The sequence below is a fragment of the Salarias fasciatus genome, chromosome 13 (genome assembly GCF_902148845.1).
Source record: "Salarias fasciatus chromosome 13, fSalaFa1.1, whole genome shotgun sequence".
Taxonomy (NCBI): domain Eukaryota; kingdom Metazoa; phylum Chordata; class Actinopteri; order Blenniiformes; family Blenniidae; genus Salarias; species Salarias fasciatus.
Genome location: NC_043757.1, coordinates 27649500 through 27674141, shown reverse-complemented (window position 1 = coordinate 27674141; position 24642 = coordinate 27649500). Strand labels below are relative to the sequence as shown.

At 54.1% G+C, this 24642-nt stretch overlaps 1 protein-coding gene across 8 annotated transcripts in view; it reads right to left on the bottom strand.

Moving 5' to 3' along the window:
• The window catches only part of piezo1 (piezo type mechanosensitive ion channel component 1 (Er blood group)), a 41602-nt gene extending 24037 nt beyond the window's left edge, over nucleotides 1–17565 (bottom strand). For 7 of the 8 annotated variants that reach the window (XM_030107066.1, XM_030107071.1, XM_030107068.1 and 4 more), the window contains exons 1-5: nucleotides 17090–17565; nucleotides 5595–5690; nucleotides 4179–4344; nucleotides 2721–2862; nucleotides 113–377 (exon numbers count right to left, since the gene is read on the bottom strand). In XM_030107066.1, coding sequence (XP_029962926.1) covers nucleotides 113–377; nucleotides 2721–2862; nucleotides 4179–4344; nucleotides 5595–5690; nucleotides 17090–17153 — 733 coding nt within the window. In that variant the 5' untranslated portion in view covers nucleotides 17154–17565. The remainder of the gene's footprint in view (nucleotides 1–112; nucleotides 378–2720; nucleotides 2863–4178; nucleotides 4345–5594; nucleotides 5691–17089) is intronic. The other variant, XM_030107074.1, reaches the window with a different exon arrangement.
• Nucleotides 17566–24642: the final 7077 nt, after the last annotated feature.

The following is a 24642-nucleotide window of genomic DNA, read 5'->3' as shown; positions in this document are numbered from 1 at the left end:
TTGCCTGGTGTTTGTAGATAATTTGTCAGTTGTGGCCGCCGAGCGACGCCTCCGGCGGTGAAGGAGAATGTAAACACCCTGACGACCTCCGGGTTGAAACGCGAGCTCTTACCAGCCAGAGCCAGCAGGCTGACGGCCAGGACCCTCCCCAGGTCCCGCAGGACTTTCCGCGCCGACGCCTTCAGACGCTCTCGCAGCTGCTTGGCTCTGGTCGCCGCTGAAACCTCCTCTTCCAGGTCACCGGGATAGGTCTCATCTTCATCTTCAACATCCTCAACATCCTCAACATCCTCATCATCCTCATCGTCGTCTCCCGATGCCTCCTCTGCATCCTCCTCTACCTCATCTGGTGCTTTGTTCTCTGGCTCGTCTTCAAGCTGAGGAGGGAGCAGAGAATAAAGAGTTAAGAATCCTGAGGAACCAGGTCAGAGCCTTTCTAAAGCGGTTGTTTCTAGTATGAAGCAATTTCAACCCTTCAGGTTCTTTCACAAATGTCAATGTAATTAAGTCCCATAAACCTCCGGAAAGCTTTTTGCCCTCTTGCCAGTGGTGTTTCCTCATTGTGTTGGCTCATTTCAGCAGGATAATACATCTTTCAACACTGAAATATCGTGAGGAACATGGCAAAGAGTCCTGGAGGTTGACTTGACTTCTAAACTCACCAGGCGTCAGTCTGATCCAACATGTATGGGAATGGGTGGATAAACCCCACCGATCCAAGTGGAACCAACCTCACTATTAACAGAGCTTAAAGGATCTGAACGCCACAGAGCAAAACGCTTCCAAAACTCCTCCAAACCGGGCGTCTCTGGAGCCACATGGGAGCGTACAGACAGTCCTCACCGGGTGGTCCTAATGCTGTGCTTGTTTACCGTGTGCTTAATGGTATGGAAAGTTTTACATGGCCCGAACTCCCTGGTGTAGTGTTTGGACTGCAGCGAAGGAATGCACTTTATTGAAGCAGGCAGAGGACTGAGAAAAAACCCTGCAGCCTGCACTCGGAGGAGAACCGGGGAGGTAGGTAGGTGGGCAGATAGATGTAGGTAGGTAGATAGGTGTTTAGGTAGCTTCAGGTAGGGAGGTAGATAGCTGGGTAAGTAGATATATGTAGGTACTAGGTAGGTAGGTTGATTGGTAGGTAGGTGGGTAGATAGATAAAGGTAGGTAAGTCAATAGGTAGGTAGGTAGGTTGATTAGTCGGTAGGTAGGTGAGTTGATTGGTAGGTAGGTGGGTGTGTAGGTTGATATAGGTCGGAAGGTTGATTGGTAGGTGGGGAAGTAGATAGGAAGATAGGTAAGTAGGCAGGTACATAGATTGGTAAGAAGGTTGATTGCTAGGTAGTTAGATCAGCCAGTCAGTTGGTATGTTTTTCATTTATGTAGGTCAATCATAGGTAGGTGGTTAGGTAAGTCGGTAGGTACCTGATTTATTCGGTGGGTTCATATGTACATTAGGATATATATGTAAGTCCATACAGTATATAAATCAGCAGACAATCAGCCAGTAGGTTTGTGGATAAGTAGGTTAGATGACAGGTGGACAGTAAGGTAGACACAATGCTACTGTTGGGAAATGCTGACGTGGACAGTCATAAAAGAGGAGCAAGAGAACAATAATGTTAAACATTAACACCTGTAAGTATAAAACATGGTAATAACAGTAAGATGTGTATGTGGGACGGTTGGAGGGATCAGTAGAAGTAAAGGGGCATCCAGGTAGGATGGAGTGGGGGTCTGCAGGATTCTAACCCTCAATGAAGACATTCAGGCCTCCACAGTGGTTTATTGACCCTGTTATCGGTGACTGCACTAAAGCTCAATACAACAACACACAGACAGGCGGTCAGGCGTGTGTTTTTGAAACATCTTTTTTCTTCATGACAAATCTGATCTCTTGGCTTCTTTCAGGGTCTCAAACATCCGGGCTCGTCCTGGTGACGAGCTCCACCAGTCCAGCCTGCTCCTCCATGAGCTTTACAGGCCTGTTCACAGTTTTTACCCTCCTAAAACTTTTACTGCGTCTGTCATCGGGTTTCATTACTCAATTAGAGTTGGAATAAAAGAGAACGGCGTCCGACTGCTGAAGTGCTGACACAGCGCAGGTTAAATCTGTGTGAACGGAGTGGCCCGGCGAGGCTCTCACGAAACGACACGACAGGCGGCAACAGGTGGCGGAGATCTAACGTTTCTCATCACGGAGACCAGAATATCACATGACCCCCCCCCCCCACCGAGCGCCTCCCCCACTGAAATGCCTGTGTACAGGATCCAGCCTGAGCCTGGAGGCCCGGTGCTGCTCCACTGGAGATGATCCAGCAGAGGAGGATCTTTACTGCCTCATCACGTCAACACACACTGGACACACACTCCAGGACCAAGCAGTGTGTTTTAACAGAGTGAAGAGCAGCCCAGTGACGCCGTGGCCTCAGAGCAGGACGGCCCACTGTCTGATTCCGATGGTTAATGTGAAGGTCACCAACACTGCAGCACGCCGGAGACCCCAGTGGAGGTCAGGGAACAGCAGACAGATGGGTGACATGAGTCTTTACCACACACACACACACACACACACACACACACACACACACACACACTGACAGCTGTCATGACAACCATTGCAAGGTCTTGAGCTCACGCTCGCTCCTATTTGACCCTCCTTCGTCACTGCCTCACCTCAGCCCCACAGACCCCTGGGGGTCCAGGCCCCGCCCCCCACTCACCGATGTGATGTTGGCTGCAGCCACCATCGCTCTGTTCCTCAGCAACCTGCCGCACAGCAACACCGTCACCAAGGACACCAGACACACTCCCAGGTCCGGACAGACGAGACGAGTCACCGTCCAGGGGTCGTCCAGGGGGAGCCTGAGGGACGCACACACACACACACACACACACACACACACACACACACACACACACACACACACACACAGGTTACCTTAACACATGATGGAGTCAGAGGGAGTTTGGAGTTTGTGACGTGCGTGCTGGACTCAGATCAGAATGTAGTAACGTCTTCACGTCCACTAAAAGGTCAAAGGGCATGGCGTGCAGTTGTGACGTCAGTCGGTTGTTTTGTTTTCGTCTCGGTCGGTTCGGAGCTATGGCGATGTTCCTAGACTTACTCTGGACTGTTCCAGATGTTCCAGACATCAGGCTGAAGTCAGCTGCAGCAGACGCAGGACTGCTGCCTCTGGGAAACCCCAGGCCCTGAAGACTGACCTGGGGTCACCCTCCACCTCAGCTCGGGGGGGCACAGAGGTACTCTGACCTTCACAGGTGACCTGTGGCGTTCACCTTTCTGTATGTGATGACCCCTTCTGACTTCCTCTGCGGTGAACTTCACCTGATTCTGGTCAGAAATCAAACCCATTCACTCCAAAACATCTGGCTAGAGCAGAGGGCTGCAGCTCCCGTTTGGTCCTGAGCAACTGGCCCCGCCTTCAGGACCCTGTCTGGGTGGTTTGGGGTCGGTAAGACCGCCGTACGTTCCGTTTGGGAGGCTGCAAGGCCGCTGATCCCTCTGCCCCGGGGGGAGAAACTGCAGGAGATGGTGGACGGCTTTGAGGAGAGGTGGGGTTTCCCACCGTGCTGTGGAGCAGTGGATGGCTCTCCTCCGGCTGACCTGAACCCTCAGCATGGTTCCAGACAGGAGGATGAGCCGTGTCTCTGGTGTTGTGGTCTACTGCTGTGGTGCTGGGCATTGCTTTGTGGTAGGAGCCTCCGTCCAACAAAACGATGGCCGGGCACACAGCAAAGCATCCGACTCATCAAAAAACGGGCAGGAAGTGCGGCCCTCCCCGCCTGGCTGCTGCTGCCTCTTCACATGTGTGATCTCCGTTTGGCACTGTGCCAGCTCCAGCTGGAGCCGCCCTCCCTCATGGTCTTGGTGACTGTCTCCTCAGGGGTCCGGTTGTGGTCTGAGTCCTCCGGCTGGCACCGAGCTGCATCCTCTGCCAGGCCGCTGGAAGGCGGCGTGCCTCGGCAGACCCCCGGGCCCGGACGTCCACGCTCTTCGCCATCGCCATTGGAAAAGTGTGCAAGCAGCGGTGGTACCTCCACTCGGCCACAGCGGTGATTTAAAGACCATCCAACCTCCAACCCTGTGCTCCTGAGACCCGAGACGCTCCAGGTGGAAACTGGGCCACAGCGAAAACAGCCGGGGCGACCTGACCCACCTGGACAGTCCGATGTGTCTGCTGATGGTGTCCCATTGCGAGCAGTTGTCCCCGATGGCGATGCTGAGAGGCGGATACGTGTACAGTGTCGTCTGGAAGCAGATTTGAGCCACGATAAATAACAGACTGGTGCCCAGCACTGCTTTGATGAACCGGCCCGTGTGACCTGGAAGACAAAGAAAACAGAGTTACCAGAGCACCGAACCGTCGCCAGGAGACAAAACCAGCAACCAGAGACCAGGCTGGGAACCTGCACCCGTCTCAGCAGAGAGCTGCCACTTCAGGATTCAGCTGCTCCAGAACCACATGGTGAACAACAGATCAGCACACTGTGACCATTTCAACATTCAAGAGATCTGATGAGACCAGCATTGAGCTTTTTAGCTTTTCTGATGTATCAGATACTTGTATCATGCAATAAAATGCAAAATATTAAAAAATCAAAAGTTCAGACTAGAGCAGGGTTCCCCAAAAGGCGGCCCGCGGGCCGTATCCGGCCCACTGAACCATCCAATCCAGCCTGCGAGAGGGTTCCAACACGCGCGTGCATGAATGCACGTACGTACGCACGCATTATATGTATGTATGCTGCTGCTACCGGCGATCACCCCCCCCCCCCCGCGCGCTCTCCGGTCCGTGGATGGATGCACGGCCCACGATTCACGTGCGCAAAAAAAAAAAGTGGCCCGCTGCCAAATCTAATTGCCGACCCCTGGACTAGAGCATAGAGAACATCTAGGGAACATCTCTTGGCCCAGTCATGATTAGGATGATTCAGCAGAGATCAGGTCCAGGACTGAAGAGCTCAATGCAGCCACAAACACCTGCTGGTGATAAAACCAACATGAAGTTTAAATCTGAGTTCAGACTGAGTGAAACCAGGAAGTCTGGCACCCTGAGAGGAGACCAGCCTTCCTCTGTCAAGACACACAGAGGAGAGTCTGAGTACAGGGTCTCATCATCGTATTCAACTGAGATCAGACCCGCTGATCATGTGGAAGGAATCCTCCTCCTCCTAGTCCCTGACCCTGGGTCCCTGGACCCTGGCCTCTGTTCCCTGGTCCTTGTTTCCTGGTCCCTGTTCACTGATCCCTGGTCCTTGTTCCCACCAGTGATGTCAAACAAACAGCTCCCGGACCAAAACCAGCCTGCAAGAAGGTCCAGGCCAGCATGTGTGTGTGTGTGTGTGTGTGTGTGTGTGTGTGTGTGTGTGTGTGTGTGTGTGTGGGGCTGGTTGTATCGTCCCAAACACACACTTGTGTGAAAGGTTTCTCCTCCAGTTTTTCTTCAGCTCCCTAACAGATGAAGTTTTGAGGTGAATGAGGTAAATGTGTAATAAACTGTTTGAATAAGTGTGTTTCCTCCTTCATGAAGGGCGGAGCTTCGTGAATCTGTGCCGAGCAGCAGTCGTCTTACCTCTGATGGTGTGTTTGTTGGGGCAGAGGAACCATGGCAGCAGCAGCAGGAACAGGAAGTACACCAACGACAGGACGTTGAAGCGGAAAAGACAAGCTGCGGAGACAGACAGCAAGACTTCAGTATGACGTCCTCACACACTTTAACGTCTGTCAGAAGTCAGGGACACCGGTCACAGCGGCTGGATCTGACTGGACACTGCAAACACTGGGAGTCGGTTTCTGAAATGAGTCTATTCCAGTAAAAAGCCTCCAGTCAGGATGGATGTTGCCTATTTATCCATGTATTTCAAGGTTGAGAAAATCCTCTGGCTTCTCTATCAGCTGTTCACCGTAAACATCAGATGTTCACTGTAAACATCAGCTGTTCACTGTAAACATCAGCTGTTCACTGGAAATATCAGCTGTTCACCTTAAGCATCGGCTGTTTATGGTAAATATCAGCTGTTCACCATAAATATCCGCTGTTCACTGTAAACATCAGCTGTTTACCGTAAACATCAGCTGTTTACCGTAAACATCAGCTGTTCACCGTAAACATCCGCTGTTCACTGTAAACATCAGATGTCCACTGTAAACATCAGCTGTTTACCGTAAACATCAGCTGTTTATGGTAAACATCAGCTGTTCACCATAAATATCCGCTGTTCACTGTGAACATCAGATGTTTACTGTAAACATCAGCTGTTCACCGTAAACATCAGCTGTTCACAGGAAATATCAGCTGTTGACTGTAAGAATCAGTTGTTTACCGTAAACATCAGCTGTTTACTGTAAACATCCACTGTTCACTGTAAACATCAGTTGTCAATATCAGCTTTTCACTGCTGTTCACTGTACACATCAGCTGTTCAGTGGTAACAAACACTTATCAAAAGCTTTCGGTTTCCCTGCATACCATCGTCTGGCTGCCAGATCAAACCTCCTGTTCTGTATTTGAAGTCGCTCTGCCTCCCAGCATGGCCACAAACATCCGCCCTTCGTCTTTCCTCACACACGGCTCCGTCTGGACTTTAAAATGTGAACTTTGAGAGTTTGCTGCTGCGGTTTGAGTTGCTGCGGCAGTACTTTACAGCCCAGCGGGCCGAAGCCCCAGCAGAGCAGCTTCTGGAGGAACCTCGGTGTTTTCCTCCGGCACAGGAGAGAACAGCTCCTCAGACGTCGGAGGCTTTACGAGGTGTCGCAGGCGTGGAGGAATTAAAACCGTCTGCCAGCGTTTAGAAGTGGAATGAAGGAGATTGGTCTAATTTCCTCTTGTTAAAAGCGTGTTGGGATAATGATTAGCACCCAGAACCGAAGCTGGCATCAGGCTAGCTCTGCAGTTTACAGGAGGGAAGAGACGGACACGAGTCATCCTCTCAACCATGAGGTCTCTGATCCTCCAGCTCCTCGTGTTTTCTTCTGCTGATCTGATCGTCACAGTTTGTTTGAGTCTGTTTGCTCTTGATTGCTTCTGACGGTTCACTTCCGGGACTGGAGCGGTGTTCTGTCTGTTCTCCAGGTTCATTTAGGAGAACATTGTCTATCAGTGCTGAATGAATCTATGTTATCATCATCTGGAGGTCGTGTGGTTCCTGGACTTCCTGGAATTTTCCCCTTCAGCAGATGAAGTCCACCACTTCACTCAACTGGAATACAGTGCATCTTTAGAAAAGTTTGAGCCTCAATTGAAGCAAAAAGGAAGGAAGTGAGTCTCTTTTGCAGAGCGTCCTGTTGTTTTCCCTCTGAAGGAGAAACTTTACATATATAAAGGAAACCTCGGTTCACGAGAGGAAACGTTTCCTCCGCTCAGCATGACTCATGTTGTCATCTGACGGTCATGCTCAGTGTGCGAGTGTGTGTGTGTGTGTGTGTGTGTGTGTGTGTGTGTGTGTGTGTGTGTGTGTGTGTGCGTTCTTGTATTTCTATCCTTGTCGGGGCCAAATGTCCCCACAAGGATAGCAAAACGTGGAACGACGTGCCTTGTGGGGACCTTTTTCCGGTCCTAAGTAGGAGAAACAGTGTTTTCTTGACCATTTTGTTGTTACTGAAAAAAGTAAAAGTGCAAAAACATTTCTTTAGGGTTAGGCTTTGTTGTGGTGTGGGTTAGGGTTAGGGTAAGGGTCAGGGTTAGGGGCTAGACATGAATGGGAGTCAATGGACGGTCCCCACAAGGATAGAAATACAAGACTGAGCGTGTGTGTGTGTGTGTGCGCCACAGCAGTTCATTTCAGTTTCCAGCTCCACCCTGCTGACCAGCTCACACCCAAACTGAAGTCTGTGCACACACACGATAACACTGTAATAACCACAGCACAGCACCTAACTGACCACACACACACACACACACACACACACTCACACTCACACTCACACTCACACTCACACTCACACTCACACTCACACTCACACACACACTCTCTGATCCTCTTGGATCGGGGTGTGCTGTCATGTGAGACTGGTGAGGAGGCAGTCAGCACATATTTGTTTCTTGGAGCGAGGGAAAGAAAAATGCCACGGCCATCCGTCTCGTAGCTGTTGAGACATCTGAGTGAGGGGTTGATGGGAGTGTGCGAGGGGTCAGGAGGTCAGGAGGTCAGGAACGGGCTCGGGTTCAGCTCAGAATATTTCCAAAGCGGCGGTCAGACATGAGGAACGCTGAACGCTCCCGAGCCACATGCCGCAAACAGGATTTCTACGCAGTGGAATAGAACCGTCAACCCGGGCAGCTGTGAAAACGAATCCCATCGGAATACTTAGAGTCAGAGACAGGACAGAGGACGGACGAGCAGAACCAGGGCCCGAGGAGCAGCCGGTCTGATCTCTGTTCATAAAAACACTGAAGATCCAACCACTTTATGGAAAATGAGCCACACTGACAGAGAGGGCCTGTCTCTGCCGAGGACAGCTCCGGGGCCTGTCTCTGCCGAGGACAGCTCCGGGGCCTGTCTCTGCCGAGGACAGCTCCGGGGTCTGTCTCTGCCGAGGACAGCTCCGGGGTCTGTCTCTGCCGAGGACAGCTCCGGGGTCTGTCTCTGCCGAGGACAGCTCCGGGGCCTGGCTCTGCCGAGGACAGCTCCGGGGTCTGTCTCTGCCGAGGACAGCTCCGGGGTCTGTCTCTGCAGGGTGACAGCTCCAGAGATGAGATCAGGACCTCCAGGCCTTCTCCTCCGTTAACACACCGTGAGGAGCAGCTGGTGCTCATAGAGGATAACACATCCCACAGTTCAAAGGTCAAACCGACACTTTCTCCAATACACAGCTTCCACAACCCCAAGGTGAAAGGTCACTGTTCACTAATAGAGAACGGCATTTCAATCCACAGCTGGAGCGACAGAAGAGGGGTCAGAGCCGATCTGCTCAGAAAACTGGAGTCAAACTGGAATCAGAGACTGAAAGCTGAACAGTGACGACTGAAGGTGTTCAACAGTCGGAAGAATAAATGATCAATGACAAACTGAGGAAACTCAAGCCGTCATGTTGATACTGAACCTCAGAGCATGCACACACACACACACACACACGCCGTGTGTTTATTCTTCTCAGTAACAGTGCTCTTTCTCTCGTTCTCTCTTGAGACTGTTTTTCCATTTTCTCAGCAGCAGTTTGAAGAGTTTGATTATTTTAGACATTTTTTCCTTCGCTGTGACTTTCTGACTTCGTCCTTATGAGACGCTGGAGTCTTTATGGTTTTCACATTTCCCTCACTGCAGCAGGTTTAGTGCTGCTTCTCACACACACACACACACACACACACACACACACACACACACACACACACACACACACACACACACACAGCTTTATGACCGCAGATCTTCCAGATGAAAGCAGGACCTGCTGAGAGGAGCCTGGAGTCGACGGTCCTGCCGTCCCGGTCCTGAAAAGATGAGGATCTGCAGCGCGGCGCCCGGACACGCTCACACCGCCCGGACACGCTCACACCGCCCGGACACGCTCACACCGCCCGGACACGCTCACACCGCCCGGCCCCACGCTCACACCGCCCGGACACACTCACACCGCCCGGACACACTCACACCGCCCGCCGGATCCCAGAACTCCCATCAGACGGTCCCGGTGTTCGGCGGGTTCCGCGGCTCAGCTGGGGGGAAAAGCTGCAGGCCTGAGATCAAGGTGATCCAGCTGGGATCTGCCAGCTGGGAGGGGACCCGCTTTCCTGTTTTCATGGAAAAAAGAGCCACACACACACCTATAATTTACACACACACACACACACACACACAGTGTAATTACACAGTGTGTTGAATATAATTTCTGAGTAGCTGGAGTTACAGTCAGTCCCGAGTTTCCATGAGAACCAGCAGACACCCCGGAGTCACTGAGAGACAGGAAAGACTCCCAGAGGAGGATCCACTGAGAGGAGATATACTTAGACAACAGGAGGATCCACTGAACACCGAAAGTAAGATCCACTGAGGGGAGATCCACTGAGAGGAAGATCCAATAAAAGGATCAAGTGAGAGGAGAGGATGATCCACTGAGAGAAGGATCCAATGAACACTGAGAGGAGGATCCACTAAGAGGAGGATCCACTAAGAGGCAGATCCGCTGCTCTGGTGTCAGAAATAGTTTCTATGTTCCAAAGTCAATAATGAGTCTGAGTGTGTGTTGATAGAACCACGAAACCCTGACAGCTGAAGAGTCCAGAGGACCAGAGGGACCGGTTCAGCAGGTCTACAGAGGAACCGTCTGCTGGTCTACAGAGGAGCCGTCTGCTGGTCTACAGAGGAGCCGTCTGCAGGTCTACAGAGGAACCGTCTGCTGGTCTACAGAGGAACCGTCTGCAGGTCTACAGAGGAACCGTCTGCTGGTCTACAGAGGAGCCGTCTGCTGGTCTACAGAGGAACCGTCTGCAGGTCTACAGAGGAACCGTCTGCTGGTCTACAGAGGAGCCGTCTGCTGGTCTACAGAGGAACCGTCTGCTGGTCTACAGAGGAGCCGTCTGCTGGTCTACAGAGGAACCGTCTGCTGGTCTACAGAGGAGCCGTCTGCAGGTCTACAGAGGAACCGTCTGCTGGTCTACAGAGGAGCCGTCTGCTGGTCTACAGAGGAACCGTCTGCAGGTCTACAGAGGAGCCGTCTGCTGGTCTACAGAGGAACCGTCTGCTGGTCTACAGAGGAGCCGTCTGCTGGTCTACAGAGGAGCCGTCTGCAGGTCTACAGAGGAGCCGTCTGCTGGTCTACAGAGGAACCGTCTGCTGGTCTACAGAGGAGCCGTCTGCTGGTCTACAGAGGAACCGTCTGCTGGTCTACAGAGGAGCCGTCTGCAGGTCTACAGAGGAACCGTCTGCTGGTCTACAGAGGAGCCGTCTGCTGGTCTACAGAGGAACCGTCTGCAGGTCTACAGAGGAGCCGTCTGCTGGTCTACAGAGGAACCGTCTGCTGGTCTACAGAGGAGCCGTCTGCTGGTCTACAGAGGAGCCGTCTGCAGGTCTACAGAGGAGCCGTCTGCTGGTCTACAGAGGAACCGTCTGCAGGTCTACAGAGGAGCCGTCTGCTGGTCTACAGAGGAACCGTCTGCTGGTCTACAGAGGAACCGTCTGCTGGTCTACAGAGGAACCGTCTGCTGGTCTACAGAGGAACCGTCTGCAGGTCCAGGTCTTCCTCACAGATAGTTCTCATGCAGTAACCGGAGCCAGGGGGTTCCAGGCTTCGGGAACAGTTTCTAGGCCACAGCTGTGAAAGTCATTCTGGATCTGGATCCGGAGTGGAGCCGACCAGCGAATGTTTGTGTGATTCGTCATGAAGCTGCTGACAGAGAGAACCTGCTGGAGTCGGCTCGGCTGCATGTCGGTACTGCTGAGAGAACGAAGACGCAGGACGTCCTGCAGCCAGCACAGGGACTCAGAGCCTCCCGGGCAGGACGGAGACGGCAGGAACTGTCCCCGACTTCACTTCGTCTCCGGACACACTGAGCCGCAGAGATTTCACCACATCTCTGATCTCAATGAAACCCAGGAGCTGATCCACGGAGCAGGTCTGGACAGGTCTGGACAGGTCTGGAGCGGTCGGCTCTGCCGTCTGGAGAGGAGCTGACTAACACACACCAGCACACACACCGGCTCCTGGACCAGACGCCACTGAACCTCTAAAGCTCACCGCCTCCAAACGTCCGCGGCTGGCAGGAGCTCTCAGTTTCCACGCCACGGCTTCAGGGGGAAACGGGGAACCGGAGCGAGACGCCAGAGAAGTGGCGCGGCGAGCGCTGCCAAGTGGGACAGTCAAGACTCTGAAGCAGAGGGGAAGCGTCTGGCCTGTGAGACAGACTCTGGACGGATTCTCTGAAATGTTGCGGAGCGGGACGTTGATGCCGAGCAGATGTTCGCATCTGCCGCTGAGAGACGTTCGTCCTGCCTCACACGTGTGGCCGCTCCAGAACGTCTCAGAGGTTCCATGACTTCACGCCGCTGCAGAATGTGGCGGAGCGCCGTGGAGTCGAAGGCTCTGCCTCAGGCGACCTCGGAGAACACACCGTCCATCCTCCGTCCAGAGTCCTCTCACACACCCGCAGTATTTCTCACTGAACCGCAGAGTGACTCACTGAGCAGCCCTCACACACTCGCTGCATCAAACATGGCTGCATGTCGGAGCTGGTCCGCAGGACTTCAGGCGTTCCCCGCTCCACAGCGGACCATCCGCTGGAGGCGATCCAGGTCTGAGCGGACCGGGTTCACGTCTGTTTCTGAGAGTCCGAGGCAGAGGAAGCAGCTCACTGCACAGCCGAGGCTGGTCCAGCGTCAGGACGGGGACCGAATTCCGCCGGTACTACGAGTACCGATCCACGTACAATCGGACGGTACCGTGTTTTGGCACCTGAAGGCATCCACTGTGAGGGAGCGGAAGAATGAGGAATTTCCCGAGGCGTACTTGAACACAGCATTGTGGGTTCAGTCAAGAAGTCCAGCATGGCTGACGGAGCGTGGCATGGCTCCACGTCTCGCAGAGCGACGCAGATCACGCTCACTGCAGTCTTTGAAAAGTGCTTCTAACCGCAGGAGGCGCCTGGCGAAGCACACCGTTTCTCTCCAGAGTGCACGATTGTTTTATTTGCTGCTGCACAGGTCTCTCTTGCAAATGAGACCCTGGGTCTCAATGGCATAACCTGTAGAAATAAAGGTTAAAATAAAATAAAATAAAAAATTTCACAGTTTCAGATCTACGGCTACAACTCCTGCATTCGGCACCATTAGCATGCTAGCACCCCTTACCATGCTAGCATCTGTTAGCACGCTAGCATCTGACAGCAAACTCGTCTGAAGCCAGAACCAAATGAAAATTTATTACCACAAAAACATAAAAGTAGTGAATATTGGTGGCGTTGAGTCCCGGTACCGGTTCTCTGGTACCGGCAGTTGGAACCATATGTGTTCACATGTGAAGGAGTCCAGCAGCTGCTTGATGCTTCAGTGTCCGACTGAACCTCAGTCCTGCAGAGGAGGAGGCATCATGGGGCTGAGCGGGGGCTTGGTGTTGACAATCCCCCCCGGAGGAACTTCAGGTTCTAACAGAGACCCTCCACGGCGGTCTGCAGTTCCCTGAAGACAGCCGGAGTCTGCAGGACCAGGACTCCACTGTTCGGTCAGTTCTCCTCTCACTGATCAGGACTCTGGAAGGCCATCGCCACGCCGGCTTTCTGATGCGCCCTTTACCAGGAAGCAGGCAGGAGCCGCTGTAAACACAGCAGCTGAGAGGTTCCTCTGGTCTGAGTGCTGCGGCAGCTCTCAGAGGTCAGCCCTGCTCTCGCTGGGGCCACAGTGTGGTTGATCTGATCTGATCCTCTCTGGAGTCCTGGACTCATCTCGTCTCTCATCCGTCCACCTCTCCTCCCCGACAGGAGCACTGAGGCCGACACCGACGTCCACACCGACGCCGCCGGGAGCCGGCCTCGGCTCATCGTCCCGCTCCACCCAGAACCTGCAGAGATCAAACGGCTCCGCCCCGTCTGGCAAACACCGCTGCTCCCGTCGTCCACATCAAAGGTCGACCCGGCCATAAAACCTCTCCGCCCTGCAGAACCCGGCCGAGGCCGCACCGCGAGGGACGCTACGTCCTGGAAGCAGACGTGGGGAGTGTGAGAGGAATGGGTGTGTGTGTGTGTGTGTGTGTGTGTGTGTGTTGAGAACAGGTCGACGGAGCTGCAGAATCCTCTTCTTTCCTCTTGAAATGTGCTTCTCCATGAATTCCACCCTCAGTCTCCGGGAGCTCTGGCTGTTTGACGTACCGATGCTGAACAGGATCCGTTCCTGGAAGCAGGGCGCAGCGCCGGCTCTCCGACGCTTGAAGCTTTTACGGTCTCAAGATAAGATAAGATCAGATCAGATCAGACAAGCCTTTCTTTATCTCACAGTGGAGGAATTTCTCATTTCAGAGATAAACTCACACTGAAGGGAGCAAACACCAGGAGGAAACAGAAAGAAAATAAACCTGCACGTTAAACCGCGTCCAGTCATAAAACCTGAAGAGTGCAAATTAAAATGCAACTGTAGAGATATGAGCACAGAGTGGAGGAGGGGACCTGTTTACTCCAGCTCTACGTGCACCGAAAACCTGCAGTCACAGCCCAGGGCCCAACCCTCTACCTGCAGTCACAGCCCAGGGCCACGCCCCTCTACCTGCAGTCACAGCCCAGGGCCACGCCCTCTACCTGCAGTCACAGCCCAGGGCCACGCCCCTCTGGAAACTGGAAACCATGAAGTGTGTCTGAAAGCTGAAAGTTGAAGCTGAGAGGATTTTTTCCGGAGAAGCTTCTTCTCAGGTGAGTCAGCGTCAGTCTGGGTTTCTGCTCTGACTCGTCACACCGTGCACACACTCCAGCTCCTAACATCCTCTCCCACCGCCAAAACACAGCAACACCCTTCAGGTGACACACACACACACACACACACAATGAGACACACTGAAAGGACGATAGATGTCGAGGCGTGTGTGTGTGTGTGTGTGTGTGTGTGTGTGTGTGTGTGTGTGTGTGTGTGTGTGTGTGTGACTGACAGCGTTCTGTTGGCATAACTCAGACCTTCCAGTGTGTCAGTGAGCCGTCCTCCCTCCAGAGGACAGTGGGACGGACACACACTGATTGTTCCTGTTTCAGGAACACTTTTTAAAAGCTGTACTGCTTCTGTTCTTCCCCAGACTTTAAAATATCTTCACTTTGATGCTGGCGTTCTGGCTGGACGGCCGAGGAGGAACATGTTGGGACCGCGGGTCACTGAGAACACAGCATGGCTTTACACGGTTCTCATCCCTGGAGCCATCCTGGACCCTGGTCCTGCTGGTCCTCCTGGTCCTCCTGATCCTGCTGATCTCCTGGTCTCCTGATTCTCCTGGTCCTGCTGGTCCTCCTGGTCCTGCTGGTCTTCCTGGTCCTCCTGGTCCTCCTGGTCCTGCTGGTCTTCCTGGTCCTCCTGGTCCTGCTGGTCTTCCTGGTCCTCCTGGTCCTGCTGGCTGGTCCTCCTGGTCCTGCTGGTCTCCTGGTCCTCCTGGTCCTCCTGGTCTCCTGATCCTCCTGGTCCTCCTGGTCCTGCTGGTCTCCTGGTCCTCCTGGTCCTCCTGGTCTCCTGGTCCTCCTGGTCCTCCTGGTCTCCTGGTCCTCCTGGTCCTCCTGGTCTCCTGGTCCTCCTGGTCTCCTGGTCCTGCTGGTCTCCTGGTCCTCCTGGTCTCCTGGTCCTCCTGGTCCTCCTGGTCCTCCTGGTCCTCCTGGTCCTCCTGGCCCTGCTGGTCCCAGCCCTCAGGATGGTTTGATTTGTTTTGTTTATGTTGTTGTTCCTGTCTCACAGTGAAGTCCTCCCAGATGAAACATGAAGTGGCGTCGGCACTGCCAGCAACGCTCAGCTTCTCTTTTCACTGGAAATGAAAAGAGAAGTGCAGTTCCTCGTTCCTATTCCTGCCCGGGAACCGCCACATGTGGCAACAGCCAAACAACAGCTCAGCAAGAACAGCGAGGCTGTCGTCATCGTACAGTCTGCTGTCAGCATGATGACACCGCCGCCATGGCAACCCCACACTATGACGATGTCAGCCTCTTCAGAAACTCTGAATGGTCCATTCTGGTGTTTCTCCATTGCTTTGTGCTTTGGCTCATTTCTTCAAACAGAAACAACATTTTTAAAACTCTAAGATCTTTTGGGAAAACCGTTCAGCTCGACACCGCGGTTCACCTGTCACTTATCTCTTTAAAACTCTTCACCCAAACTCCATGTGCTTCTCCTGTCCTGTGGTGCTCGGTCTGTGTGGCGCTGTGCGGCTCTGACAGTCAGAATGCCGACATGTTTGGTCTTTGAGGCAGAGGAACCCTGAAACCCCCCTCAGCTCCCTCAGTCAGCCCAGGCCTCCGCTGCTGATGGCCGCTGTTCAGCTGACAGAATACATGTTGTTTATGAAACTGAAGAATAAAAAAAGCTTTTCATGGTGAGAAAAACTTTGCTCTCATACTGCCACGGAAACTGTAGTTATTTTCAATTCACATGCAAAGAAACTTCCATCCAACAGAGTTCAATGTGCTGTGAGAGAAACACAAACAAAGGAAAATCCTGTTTCCAATCCAGAGGATGGAGGGAGGGAGGGAGGAGGGATGGATGGATGGATGGATGGATGGATGGATGGATGGATGGATGGATGGATGATTTACAGGTTGAATCCTCAGCCAGATGAGAAGCTCTTCCAGGTATTTCAGTGTGTGAAGTCTCTCTAATCCAGAGAGAATCTGACGTTTCGGGATCCCCGTCCTTCACCGACACTCTGAAAGCCCAGCTTCACAGTTTTCCAGCCGGCTGTTGAATTTCACACAGAGCTATTTTTACTCCTGTTTGGGAATTTAGAACCTGATTTCACTGCCTCGGCCCAACTTTCACTACCGAGATCTGAACCTTCTCTGAATCAGGCGGGGTGAAGGGAGGCAGAGGAAGAAACCCTCAGGATGGCAGAGTGGCTTCAGGTGAACCTCAGGTTTACCTGGACCAGCTCCGCTCATGAACACACACAAACAGGAACACTCATTTTCACAGTCAGACTGAGGAAACAGCCTGGATTCAGAGCTGCCACATCAGGAGAACAGTGAGAGAGGTTATAGTGTCACACTGGGCGTGTTTGGTTTGTCTCACAGTTTTACATTACTTACATTAAAGTTAGGAATCACTCTGAAATGTGACTTTTTCCTGGTAAAAGTCTGAATTCTCAGATTCAAGTCAGAATATTGCCTTTCTGACCCTTTTTCAAAGTCAGACACAAAACCTTCAACTTCTTTTTTAAATACATTGATCTCAAAACGCAGAGGGAAAAGCTTATAAATAATCTGACTGGATTCAAGACAAACACCCTATTCTGACTGGACTGGTCTAAGTCTGGCGGTCCATCACGGTTCTGAGCCCTGGTTCGGTTCTGTTCGGTTCGGTTCGGTCTTCCCCCCCCCCCCCCCCCTCCCCAGCGGGACTCACGCGGCTCACAGTCCGGTAGAGACGCACCGAGTCCCGCCTCACTCCCCAGCGCGTCCCGCTTTACCTGAGAGCAGCGCGGCGGGCAGCAGCAGGCAGTAGAAGAGCCAGACGACCACCTGGAGGTCCATGTCAGAGCAGGACCGGGTCCGGGACCGGGCCCGGGTCCAGAGACCAGCAGTCTATCTGGGCTGCCTCCATCCAGGCAGCTCCGGTGACAAAGGAACGGAACTCTCGGTAAATCCCCGAACCCTCATGGTCTCCGGTGGAGCGTCCTCAGAGGACAAGAGCAAAGTTTTCCCGCTGGAGGTGAGACTCTCCTCTCAGTCCGGGTCTTCCTCCGGTTCTGCCCTCAGTCCGGGGTTTCTCCGGTTCTGCCCTCAGTCCCGGTTTTTCTCCGGTTCTTCTCTCCCTCCGGAGTGTGAACTTCTTGAGTCGGAGGTGGAAAATGTGATTCACAGACCAGGGGCGTTCATAGAGGAGCTATTCTGTACGAGAGGCGCTGCTGGGCCCTCCCTGCTGCACGGAGCCACAGTGTGTGTGTGTGTGTGTGTGTGTGTGTGTGTGTGTGTGTGTGTGTGTGTGTGTGTGTGTGTGTGTGTGTGTGTGTGTGTGAGTGAGAGAGAGTGAGTCAGTCAGTCAGTGTGTGTGAGCGTGCTTATGTGTGCGACAGTGTGTGTTAGAAAGTTGAGTGTGTGAGACAGCTGTTCATAGAGGAGCTATTCTCCACTTTTGCTCTGCTGTCTCCTCCCAGTTCAGTGTGTGTGTGTGTGTGTGTGTGTGTGTGTGTGTGTGTGTGTGTGTGTGTGTGTGTGTTTCAACATGCACACACCAGTCACCCCTGACAAAAAAGTAGTTCTTCCTCCAAGAAAACACAATGACAGGATCTACCCCACCTGACGTCAGTGCACGAGGCTGTGAGCGAGGCAGCAGCGCCCTCTGGAGGAAGAGGCAACTCTTCAATCACAGACACAGACGGCAGAAAAAGTCTCAGGCTTTTGTTTCTTTGACGTCTCATTCACTGGACATGACAGGCCTGTCTCCTCTATAGCGACTCTATATCTCTTTAGTGACTCTATATCTCTATAGTCACTCTATAGCTCTATAATGACTCTATAGCTCTATAATGACTCTATATCTCTAAAGTGACTCTATACCTCCTCTGCAGTGACTCTATATCTCTATAGTGACTCTACATCTCCTTTATAGTGACTCAATAGCTCTATAATTAGTAGTTACTGGACGAAACTCCAGTTCTACGAATAAGTGCTTAGCCCGCCTACGGGCTTCACTATGGGGACCTCACCCTCGACCAATCACGACCAATCACTGATACAAAGAGGAAGCTTGATGCACCAATCCCCTACACGCGATGGGGCAGCGCCACGCCCCCCGCCGAGGGTATATAACCTCAAGGGGCCTTCTGCAAATCCTTCTTCTGATGAAAAGTAAGGAAGCAGACAGCTGAGCCAGCAGGTAGGCGGGCACGCACTTATTCGTAGAACTGGTGTTACGTCCAGTAACTACTAATTCCACGTCAGAAGTGCTTAGCCCGCCTACGGGCTTCGCTATGGGGTACTCACCAAAGGCGAAGGCCGTAGGGATGAATGTACTCCCAGCTGGCCTGCTGACAGGATTGGTGCGTAGGACGGAAGTGAAAAACCGTACGTCCAGAACGATCGTAGAACTCCTGAAGAACGAGGTGGGCAGCCATGTGCCAAGCACAGCCCGCGACGTGAACAAGCATCGCCACAGCGACGCACACACGCCAGCCGCGGCACAGCCGAGCGACAGGCGGGGAAAGCCCTGGACCACGGCCCCCCCAGGGATGCAGAGACAGGCCAGAGGACCGAAACTCTTAGGCGACCGAACCCCTGTTCACGCTAAAAACTGACATGGTCACAGAGTCTGTGCACATATCCAACAGATATGAACGCACAAAAATGGACACAGAGGCCCAGGAGGCAGCCTGGCAGACGTCACCCACCGTGACCCCCCTGCACAGGGCCACAGAGGCAACCACACGCCGTGTGGAATGAGCATGAATCACCGCCGGCGGCAAGAGATTCTGCGCCTCTTGGGGGAGAGGTCAGTGAGGCTCCACGCTCCCTGGCTCCAAACCTCACAAACAGCTGGTCCGTGGTAGAGCCCTGACCAGGCACAACAACCCCAGCCGTGGGTCGTCCCCAGATGAGCCAGGCATGGAGGTGAGTGTCAAGACCCTGATCACTCGTGACCGGAAGTCCAAAGTGATCACCTTGGGATGAAAGGCCGGGTTAGGCCAGAGATGCAGGAGTCCCCCATCTGCGCTGAACACCATGCAGGATGGGTGGACTGACAAAGCGCAGAGATCCCCAACTCTCTTGGCAGATGCTAGTGCTAACAAAATGTCAGCCTTGAAGGAGAGAAAGCGGTCCTCCGCCTGCTCCAAAGGCTCGAAGGGGGGTCCCTTAAGACCCTCCAACACAATGCAGAGGTCCTATGGGGAGACCACATGCCTGGGGGGTGGCTGAAGCTGACACACCCCGCGCAGAAAACGCTTCACCAGCGGATGGCTGCGTGCCGAGAAGCGGCCGAAGCCGCCATGACCCGCCGCGATAGCCGATGCAAACACCGCAAGAGTGGATGAAAGAGGTGGGCCGGAAGGAATGCATACAGGAGGCTCGGAGGCCAGTTTCTGTGTGCGAAGGCGTCTACCCCTAGAGGGGGTCCGTCTGACGACCTGAGCGAGAACCAGAGTGGGCACTGTGCGTTCTCTGCACTGGCGAAAAGGTCTGCCACTGGGCATCCGAACCGGCGCCAAAGCTGAGCTGCGACCCACGGGGCCAGGCCCCACTCGTCGTGGAGTGGGCCTCCCCGGGACATCCTGTCCGCACCGACGTTGAGAACCCCGGGCACGTGTCGCGCTCTGAGAGACGCAAAGTGCCGGTCCGCCCACCGGAGGATCTCCGCCGCTTTGTGGTGAAGAAGAGGAGACCGGGGCCCCCTCTGCCTGTTCAGGTACGCGACCACTGTGGTGTTGTCCGACCTGACAAGTACGTGGCTATCCTTCAGCCTGGCCTGGAAATGGAGCAGGACCTTCTGCCCCGCAGTCATTTCCAGCACATTGATGTGAATGGGAGTGGAATCCCAAGCACCACCCACCGCGTGGTGGGCTAGGGTGCCTCCCCATCCTGCGAGAGACGCATCCGTGAACACCTCGACGCGATGCGACACGCAGCCCAGGGGGACTCCTTGTGTCAGGCGAGCCGGATCCATCCAGTAGATGAGATCCTGGTGTGCGTGGGGCGGGATCGGGAGCCTTCTGCGACCATCCCGCACCCCCACGCAGTGGCGGCGTACGAACCACCGTTGCAGCCTGCGCATGTGCAGGAGGCCCAACCGAACCACTGGGTGGGCAGCAGCCATCAAACCCAGGATGGTTCTGATCAATCAGACCCTGACCAGGGGTGTGGTCATCGCAGACCTCAGGGCCGAGAGCAGGGAGGTTCATCTCTCCTCGGAGAGGTTGGCCATCATGGAGAGAGAGTCCAGCTCCAACCCCAGGTAAGCCGTCCGCTGAGCCAGGGTGAGGGCGCTCTTGTGTCGGTTCACCGTGAACCCCAGGAGCTCGATGTGGTGCAGGACCTGGGTCATGTGCAGCACAGCCTCCTGCTGGGAAGACGCCAGTATGAGCCAGTCGTCGATGTAGGTGAGGATCCTCAAACCGCGACGACGGAGGGGCTCCAACGCTGCTTCGACACACTTGGTGAATGTGCGAGGAGCGAGAGAATAGCCAAAAGGGAGCTGGGTGTATTGAAAACACCTGTCTCCCACGGCAAACCTGAGGAAGGGCCTGTGCCTCCTCAGAATGGGGATGTGGAAGTAGGCGTCCGTCAGGTCGACCGACGTCATCCAGTCCCCGGGCCGGATGCACTCCAGGAGGTGTTTGACCATCAGCATGCGGAACCTCCTGGTGGCTATGTGAGTGTTGAGGACCGGCACTTCCAAAAAGGGTCTCACTCCCCCGGACTTCTTGGGAACCAGGAAGTAGGGGGAATAGAAGCCCGAGTGCGTCTCGTCCGTGCTCAGCTCCGTGACCGCGCCCTGGCGGAGGAGCGAGGCTACTTCCACTTGGAGAGCGGCCGCCCCAGCAGGGCATGCGAGCCACGTACGAAGGACGCCACTGAAGAGAGGCGAGCAACAGGGGAACTGCTGGGCATAACCGTTTCTCAGTGTCCTGGCCAGCCAGGGAGAAAGCAGCCCCAACATGACACGCCACATGTGAAACCGGAGTGTGAGTGGTTGCACTATGGCCAGGGGGGACGGCCCATCCGTCGTCCTGGCCTCGGGAGATGGGGCCCCTCGAAGAAAGGGCCGTGGAGGGGGCGTCCCGTGCTTGAGCGCGGGCGGCCACTCCGGGGCTGCAGGCCAGCTCTTTGTTGGAGACAACCCGGGCAGAGGCCGCGAGAGGGCTGAGTTTCCCGGGTCGCTGGCCGTGGTCATGAAGCCGGAGCTGGACGCTCAATAACGAGACGCTGCGTGGCGATAACCCGGAGCGGTACGGCTCTTTTGCCCCGACGCCTCGCCGCGTGTCACGGTGAGGCTGGAGGGGAAACACTGCTTGGAGCGTGGTGAATAACGCCGAGAGCGGGGCGCCCGGCGGTGGAGACCCGGGTCGGTGAAGCTCCGCTGCTAAGACGCTTCGCTACGCTCACCTGAGCCGAAGCCGACGGATAATGCAGCCTGGAGCGTTTACGGGGTGCTGGAAGGACCTCAGCAGCGCTCTGTTTCCGAGACGCACCTGACGTGGAAGCCAGCGGTCTTGATGCGCTGCTGCATCCCATACACGTGGCCGCCGTGCAGCAAGCCCATGAGTGCGCATTCAACTCACCGATCTCAGCCACTTTATCCCGAGCGAGAGACGAGAGGTGGAGAGACCCTACCGAGTTTAACACTTTTCGATCGTGTAAACACCGGGGAAAGAAGAGACAGCTGCACTGAAATAGTTGTAACGTGCCTGACTGCCTTTATTCACAGATTTCACAGCTGGAGTTGGACGAGCGGACGGGGCGCTCCGGGACTCGGGAGCGTGGGCCCGTTTCGGCTGGTTGGCATCCCGGGAGGGTCGGCGGGAAGACGGTCGAGTCTGGCCAGACACCGGGGAGCTCCAGGGGGCTGGGCGCCACTGGTCCGCGGGACGTCGTCTCTGTGGCGGCGGCTCACTGTGAGGCTGCAGATGCGGGGTGAGCTGTTGCGAGCCGCACGCAGCCGCTTCCATGCGCTCAATGATGGCCTGTATGTCAGGCTCAAAGAGAGAGGAGGTGGACAGGGGGAGGCCCAGGACTCCCCGCTGGTCCCGGTCAGACAGTGAGGACAGGCCAAGCCACAGGTGCCACATGGTGAGCTGTGCGCTTGCAATGACGCGGCCTCCGTTGATGGCGGTGGCTCTGCACATCCGCATGAGGACCTCGGGCACGTTCTGGATTTCCTCAATGTCATCTGGAGCGAGCTGGGACCTCTCCTGGCATATCTTATCCACGGAGCCCAACAGGATGGTCAGGATGGTCATGTTGTTAGCCAGGGCAAATATTTGATTGCCGCTAGCATAACCACGGTCCAGGAAGGTCGCCATGCGTCTGTCTCTCTCAGACGGCAGCATGAGTTTTCCGCTCGGCCAGGCGGAGGACTTGGGGAGAAGGCACAGTCTCACAGAGTCCTCAATTGCAGGCACTCCGGGGACCGGCGGCCAGCCATCCACGCAGGAATATTCGCGGTAGCCTTTCACCGCGCCCTTGGCAGTGAGCGGCGTACCCCAATCTTTCCGCACGTTCTCCTGGAATGAAGGCACAGCAGAACATAACACCGCAGTCCGGGACCGAGTCCGTGACAGGGTTGCTAGCCCGAGTGCAAAATCACGTTGAGCCGGCTCCAGAGGCTGCGGCGGCAGTGCGAGGCCGATGCGCTAGGTGGTGGAGGTGAGGAGCTCTGCAAGGTGTTCGGCGGGCTCGCGGGGGAGGCTCACGGCACCTGGCGCGGGAAACGGTGGCGGCAGAGTTGTTGAGGCGGGAACTCCGCGACACCGAGACGCTGCTGCTGCTGCTGCTGATGCTGCTGCTGCTGCTGCTGATGCTGCCGACGGCGTCGCCCCACTCGTAGGCGGCGGGGGCGGTGACGTCCACGGCGTCTTCAGCGTTGTCCTCGCAGGCGGGAAGTGGGAGAGGTGTCTCCCACGAAGGTGGTTCGCCGGTGAAGCTCTTCTGGCGGCAGCGCGAGGCTGGCCGGGCAGGTGGACCGCTGGCGGTGATGCTGCCGGCCGAGGCAGAGGAAGCAGCGCTCGTGATGATCTCCCTCGCAGAGCGGAGTGCCGCAAGAGCGGCAGGGGAAAGGCCCGATGCCTGATGGCGACTGGTCGCGTCCCGGTGAATCCATGTCTTGATCCGTGGTCTTGTTCCGCAGAAAGCTTCTAGTCTCATGAAGTACTGAGGAAGAAGAAGGATTTGCAGAAGGCCCCTTGAGGTTATATACCCTCGGCGGGCGTGGCGCTGCGCCATCGCGCGTAGGGGATTGGTGCATCAAGCTTTCTTTTTGTCTCAGTGATTGGTCGAGAGGGTGAGGTCCCCATAGCGAAGCCCATAGGCGGGCTAAGCACTTATGACATAGAATGACTCTATATCTCTAGTGACTCTATACCTCCTCTATAGTGACTCTATAGCTACTTTAGAGTAAAATAGATCATATCTGTTTGATCCTCAGTAATGTTTGTGTTCTTCTGGTAGCTAACCTCTACTCTGTCATGTGATTATCAACACCCAGTGTTTCAGTGTGTCAGAACATGGTGGAGTAGAATGACATTGTTGATGATTGTGACAAGTGAAACATCTGAACTTTTTTAGCTCTATTTTAATGAGGACTTCTAACCTCAGTCACAGTGGACCTGCTGGAGGAAACGCAGGCAGCCAGGTCTGTTCTGTGTTACATCTCTTCTTATAAATTGACTTTAGCAACTTTTGCAAATAATATTGTAATTTTTTGTACATCTCCTGTTCATATTTATTGTTAGTTTTCTTTATAGGTGCCATCGGTTCTCATGGCATTGTTTTGCTCTGTCATTATAAGCTTTTTTAAATTCTATTTTACATTTGTGTCATTTATATGTTTTAATGTTATTGTTGCTCGACACACCCAAACAAGTTTATAGTACTGTGAAAACTGAACTTTTGACAATAAACCTGGTTCTGATTCTGACTCTATCATATCCGATTTCTTTATTTGTCCACTTTATTAGTAACCTTACTAATCCTTTATTAGTAACATCCCATCATTACTGTTATAATCAGAAAATATTGTATGTATGTTGATTATTTCTGTTTAGATCTATCTATCTATCTATCTATCTATCTATCTATCTATCTATCTATCTATCTATCTATCTATCTCTCTCTCTGTGCGGCTGTGTCTACGTTAATACTCTATGTTTCTATGTTTATAGGTCTGGGGCTTTACGCGCCTCCTCCTGTGACGTAGCGGAAAAGGCGTGGTTTAGTTTATTTCGCGGGAAAGTGCATTGTGTTTCCTGTGCAAGGCGGACTCAGACTCAGATCCAGATCAGAGCCTGGCTGCAGACAGAGTGTTTTCCTC